Here is a 6767-nt window from a genome sequence, read left to right on the forward strand (position 1 = left end):
ACCCAAGGTCTGTCAGAGCTGAGAAACTTAAAAATATCAGCTTTCTTGTCTGGTGTAGCCACAAGATTACCGTTTGCATCTTGCAGGGGCCCTACATTGCCTGGTGCCCTCTTCTTGCTCCCAATGTACTTGAAAAAGGACTTTTTGTTGTCCTTAATTTTCCATGTATCGTTTAGGGTGGTGTCAATATGTTTAACTATGGCTGAGGTTGACTAACTGAGGGTTAAGAATTCTTCAGACCTAAAATGCTCCAGGCCTGTATTTGAATCATCACAGCAAAATCTCTTTTCTAAGATAATGAAGTGATTTCTAGATATGCGCTACATCTGATTGTAATGTTAATAAGACAGTGCATTCTGCTGTATGGGTTGCCTAACTGAGTGAAAAGAGAAAAGGGTGATTAACATGTGGTCAGGAAAAATAATAAGCAGGGATCCTCTTTTTCTATGATAAAAAAATCACAAATTCTTGGAATTAAAATAACAAAATTCATGTTTTTCCATAATTAAAAGGAAAGGCCACTATATATATAGGTATCAGTTGAACACAATATTATACTGATAAATGTACCATTTTTAAGCAATTTGGAAGCCTACTATACTATCACTATAATAAAATAAACTCTAAATACTTGTACATTTTGGCATTTGATTTTGGGTTTTTTATCATGGAAAATCAGAGCTTTCCCTGCCACCTTCACTTACAGGGATGCAGGTCCAGCTGTGGCTGTCCCCCTGCCACTGCTTTGTAGTGCTGAGCAGCCCTGATATGCTGGTGCCCTGCCCATGCCATTGCCCCTCACTCTCAAGCCACTGCCCCACAGCCCTCCTGATGCCTCTCACTTCCGACCCACAGCCCCCTGCCCCTGCCAGTGCCCCTCGCTCTCCACCCACAGCCCTCTGGGACCCACTGATGTCCCTTCCTTCCCACCCATTGCCCTCTGGCTCAGCTGGTGCCCCTCACTCCCTACACACAGCACCCTGGGCCCTGCTGGTGCCCCTTATTCCCCATCTACAGCCTCTTGGACCCTGCTAGAGCCCTTTACTCTGCACAATCCCTGGCCCCCACCCCCAGCCCTATCAGAGGGGGCCCCCAGCTGCCAGGGCTGTGAGGCCAGGGACCCAGGTCTGCAGCCCCCTAGCTCCCCCAACAGTGCCCAAGCCCTAGCTGCCACCTATGGGAGGTGGCAGCTGCAGCAGCCCAAGCAGGGAGTGGAGCTCAGAGCCCAGCTCCCCCTCCCCCATGGGTGGTGTGGCCAGTGCAGAACCCATGGCAGGAGCAGGGGGGATGGCCAGATAGAGGCTGCCCTCTGTGGGCTCAGGACTCCCCATCCTGATGCCATCTGGCCCAGTAGGTGGGACCTGGTGTGACAGGGCAGAGGGGGGTGTGGCAGGGAACCTCGGTGCTACTGCCGCAAGGTGACGTGCCCCCTGCCCACCATGCAGCAGCAGAGGGCACAACTCTGTGCCACCAACCTTGCTGCTGCCAGGTGGACAATGGGCACCTTGCCATGGTGGTGCAGGGCTCTCAGCGGTGGCAGTGAGCTTCCCTGTCCTGATCTGCCCTGCTGCACTGGATCCTGCCTGCTGGGCCACGGAGGGCCCCAGGGAGAGGGTAGGAGGGTGCAGTGGGCAATTTGCACCTGCCCCCATCCCATGTAGAAATTTGGAGGCATGTGCCTCCAGGAGTGCACAAAGCAGTGAGGAGCCAGCCTTCCTCCTCCCTCCCCCCCCCGCTGTCCCTTGGATGAGCCTCTGTCTCTGTCCCACTCCCCAGCCAGGTTCTCCAGCCTCACATTCCAGCCCCAGGCCCCAAACCTCACGCATTGCCCCAGCTGGGCAGCCCTGTCCAACTCCCTCCCTCACTCTGGGGGTCTCAATTCATCCCTCCACAACACTTACTTGCAGGGAGCTGTGGGAACAGCTTTTCAGGCTGCCTGGTGGTCATGTACGTGTGCACACATGCACATGGCACCCCCTGCCTGCCTGCTCTCTTCCCAAACCCCCCAGTCTCATGCAGGCTGCAACTCTGCCATCCTGCAAGGGGAAACCTGCTGTTTCCTGTGTTTTTCTCTATTAAAGAAGAACATCTGGGTTTATTGTCCTTAAAATGAGAAATCTGGGTTTTACTGTGTTTTTCTGTGGTGAATGGAAAACCTGGATACCTGGTAACAAGTAACACCTAAGCCCCAGAGCTGGTTAGGAGCTTTTTGGGTATGCTGTTTATTCATCTGACAGGTCACGTTTACATGTGCGCTTTAATACACAGTAGCCTATTCTATTGTGCATTAAAGTGTGACATCAAAAACAGTGCTAATATGCTAATACTCAGTAGAAATAGGCTATTGTACATTAAGTGTCACCTAAAAGGCATGCACTTTTGCTGTGCATCAGGGCAGCCTATGGTGCATTTATGTAGTACCTCAGATTAGAGGTACTAAACTTAATGTGCAGTAGCAAAAGTACATATGGATCAATGTAGCCATGCCCAGAATGTATAATCATAAAAAATGAAACTGTCTGTGGGAAAAAGTTGTTTTTTGAGCTGTTTCTTATTTGAGAAAAAAAAGAACATTTCATAGTTGTTGAAATATCTTTTCAACATATTTAAATAAAGTGATTTAATTGGTTTTTCGAAATTGAAGATGAAAAATGTAAATAACTTGAAATCAACTTAAATATTTTGATCTATATAGTCCAAGTACCCTTCTTCCTCCCTTCCTCACCCCCTCTGATTTTGGTGTTAAAGATTTTGCACAGTTGACTTTTTTTTTGATTCATGATTGAAAAACATTCAGAATCTCAAAAATGATTCTAGGTAGCTTTAGAAAGTGACTTTTGATTCACATACACCAGGGATGCTCGGCCCCTGGCCCATGGGCCAGATCCATCCCTTAAAGCCATGTTATCCAGCCCGTGGATACTGCTGCACTGGGGCTCCCCAGGGGGCTGGAAATTTGGCACTGGTGGTGTGGCTGCAATCTTAATTGCTGCTCCACTGCTGGCGTTTCAGACCAGATTACATCAGATGGCCAGATTGGGATGGTGTGGGTCTGGTGGGAGGCCAGACTGGGGTGGGGGACAGCACACAACAGGATCTGGCAGGTGATCAATGCGCTGCTAGTAGTGTGATGCACAGCCAGATTGGGACAGCAGGCAGTGTGGGGCTGGATTGGGGTGGCATGGGACTGGATCCATGTGTCAACTCTCCAAACCCAAACCACTCATCCACCCTTCAGAGCCAGAAACTTGGAGGCTGCTGACATACACTGTTGTTGGTATTATTGAATTTCCCTGTGTGTTGTATATATAAAACATTTATTTAACACTTCCTGATGCCCAAGGCAACATCCCAACATTTCCTTTTCACAATGGATATCTCTGGCAAAATTCCTGCTGACTTCACTGAAGCCAGGATTTCATTATTCTGTAGCTGGTTCTCTTCAGCCTTCTACATGGCTGTAGCAGGAAGTCATACAAGTAACAGACATTTTTTTTCTTACCAGAGTTTGTGACAGTTATGTCGTTGCAACCATATTACTCATAAAGAGGCAGCCAAATACATCAGCAGCAACTGTAGCAGAAAGTCGGGGAAAGACTGTAGCTAGGAATAGGTTAGAAACAATAATTGACTTGTACTTTTCTCCAGAGCTTTGGCTGAGAAGTTTTAGCCATACAGTTCAGCGACTTCTTAAAAAATGTTAGTGCTATGGTTCCTAGGTATTTATTTTACAGCAGTTAGTTGAAGGGAGCCTCTACAAAATCAGTATTTATTCATGTGTACCTTTAATGTATGTATTAATGTATTATTATTAATTTGGACATTGTTCTTGGTTTGGACACAATGCCAGAGACACACTACCTGCCTCTCTGCTTCCTGCTGACACCTGGGATTGGTAGTAGCAATGTTGGAAAAAAAGGCACTGAGATCACTGTACTGCCAGCTCAATCTGAAATAAGAAAGGCTGTGAGAATAATGAGCTGTCCTATTTATTTCCATGAAGCATTAAGTCTGAAATCTAACAAAGAGAATGTTGGTAACTTGGTGACTGAGCAATATCATCCAGCTACACTGCTTATTCTTCCACAATAAAAACTACATATTCCTGGGCATAAGAAAAAATACTCAGCTGCTGAAACCTCTGTCTTTTACCTGACAACCACGAGGAACTAATACATTATTGATACAGAAACATGAAGCACATTGAAAATTTCATAGACATTAGGGGCTGGTGTCAAAAACATTTCTGAATGGTTGTGGCCTTTCTGAATTCTTTGCACCAGAATTGCTCTATTATTTTCCATAGTGGAAAAAATGAGTGAAAGCTAAGTGCTGGCATTTACTGAGGAGTGCCTTGAGGCTAAAAAGTTTGAGATCCCCTGGTATAAAGGTTGAGATTCACTTCTCCATGATAAGAACAGGTTAACTGTGTGTTAGAGCAAATGGAAAGCTCTAGGGTAACTAGTGTCTTGAGCATGTCAGACAATGATTGGGTATTCTGCTGGGGGTTCCTTTCTGTGCACTTTCTGTGCCTGGATGCTGCCTTTCTTTGGTTCTGGCTGACAAATGATGCTGCAAAGGGGTTTGTGTAGACCATTTTTGCCTTGTTACTGGTGATAATTTTATTTTATTTTCAATTAATTATTGCAGGAAATTTAAACCAGCAACAAGAAACTCAGTCTCCATCTTCTCAGTTTGCAGGTAAGACTTCTCTGTGCAATTAAACATTCTTTGAGCTCCTCTGCTCTCCTTACATGCAAGACATCTGTCTGCACCACACTGCACTGTACCCCTGTATAACAGAAGCCAATAAAGCATAAAAGAAAAGTAGTAAGCTTTGTGTAGGAGTAACAGGCTGCAGGAAACTGTACACATACTGTTCTCTCCTATCAGTGTTTCAGGCAGTCTTAATCTTGCAAATTTTAATTTCTCTTTTCTTTATGTTTTAGAAAGACTAATAGGTAGGGACCTACCCAAATTGTGATTGTGCAGATTTTGTGGAAATCACAAAATCAGATGATCTCTATGAAATCCACAGGAAAAAATAACATACTAAAAATAAAATACTGGTTCCCCAGTGCAAGCCAGCAGTCCTCCTGGCCACATAGTCCACCTGGGGGAAAGGGAGGAAAGAGGGCTGCTGGCACAAAGGTGAGTAGGCAAGATGCCTGTTACCCCTGCCCTTCACTGCTGATTGGTTGAAAAGGCTGCCTGCCCTTCTCCACCAATCAGTGGCGAAGGGGTGGGGCTGCATGACAGACAGTCTTCTAAGCCAGTCAGTGGGAACATACAATAGATAGCCTTCTCCATTAATCAGTATTGGAGGAGGATGGGGCACAAGGTCCCCTCAGCCAATCAGAGGTGTCGGGGGAGGCCCCAGCCATGATAATCCCTTGAAAACGGTGGTCAGCCCCATGATCTGTCTGTGAAATTGGCCAGCCACCGCCTTGAGTTGGGTAGACCCCTACTAATAGGCCCTAAATTTGCTGATGATTTCTGCAGTTCGTCCTCCTTTCCAAGCCCAGATCATTGTAAGATACCTCCTTTCTTGATAATTTATTGTATTTAATGACTTGGATCATTAAAATAGGAGTAAGAGTCAGTGTGGAGAAACTATTTGACTATATAATAAATTGATAGTTTAATGCTTCACTTCCAACAAGATTGTTGATTAAGATCAGTGGCTCAAAAGTCCAAAGCCTTTAATCTAATATTTCAGGAGAGGCTTATACCCCTTAAGATACTCATTATCACATATGGACATACAGTTCAGTTCATGGGAATTACCTAATGGCCATCAGTGCGACAAGCCGTACATATGAGTGAATAATTTCCTTCCTTTTATTTGCCTCTCTCTGCTCAGCAGCAATGATGGAGGTGATTAAAGTTATTTGATTTCCCATTTTCCAACTGTTCTACCATGACCTCTTGTCTTGTATCAACAGTACTTAGATTTCCAGTGTGCTCTCCCACCCAAGTATTAGCCAGGCCCAAGACTGCTTAGCTTCTGTGGCCAGATAAGATCATTAATGTAGCTGCACACGATTTAATAACAATGTGCTGCTGAAGAAGCTCAGCATCTACTTCTCATTCAGCTACCTGATTTTCAAAGCCAAACCACTAACCAAATCTCCCACCCACATGAAGAGTCTAGTGACAGATAGAGACTGAAAGAACAGGGGTGGGGAACTTTGCAACATTATCACTTCCTGAGTAGATAAGCAGGCGAACTGTAGCAGTAAATGGAATCTGCTCCAGTGTAGCTTACTTTTTACAGATAGAGTTCTCCCTCAATGTTTATATTTCCCCAAAAACACAAGCAAGTAAAACTGCATGCAGAAAGATGATCCTTTATATTTTGTGGACTGCAAAATGAATAAATCTCTATGCAGCTCTCATAAGATTAAATGGGTGTATCTACATGTGCTATTAATGTGCTTTGAGCTTAATGAGCAGTAAAATACTGTGCCATGTATGCATAGTGCTGTTGTTACTGTACTACCTTTTGGAAGTACTACATGATGGCACAGTAACAACCCATACTGCACTGTGCCAGTGGTGCATGGTTTCGTAGTTTCTAGGGTCAGAAGGGACCTGAGCAGATCATTGAGGCCGACCCCCCGCCATGGCAGGAAAGAGTACTGGGGTCAAACGACCCCAGCAAGGTGTACATCTAGCCTCCTCTTAAAGACCCCCGGGGTAGGAGCCAGCACCACTTCTCTTGGAAGTTGGTTCCAGATCCTAGCCGCCCTGACCGTGAAGTAGCG

At 45.4% G+C, this 6767-nt stretch overlaps 1 protein-coding gene across 1 annotated transcript in view; it reads left to right on the forward strand.

The window, feature by feature from the left end:
• The window catches only part of NLRC5 (NLR family CARD domain containing 5), a 91135-nt gene that overhangs the window by 1446 nt on the left and 82922 nt on the right, over nt 1-6767 (forward strand). Inside the window, exon 2 of the mRNA XM_019535520.1 lies at nt 4651-4701. Within this exon, the coding sequence (XP_019391065.1) occupies nt 4651-4701 (51 nt within the window). The remainder of the gene's footprint in view (nt 1-4650; nt 4702-6767) is intronic.

The sequence above is a fragment of the Crocodylus porosus genome, unplaced genomic scaffold (genome assembly GCF_001723895.1).
Source record: "Crocodylus porosus isolate Cpor-Errol unplaced genomic scaffold, CroPor_comp1, whole genome shotgun sequence".
NCBI lineage: Eukaryota > Metazoa > Chordata > Crocodylia > Crocodylidae > Crocodylus > Crocodylus porosus.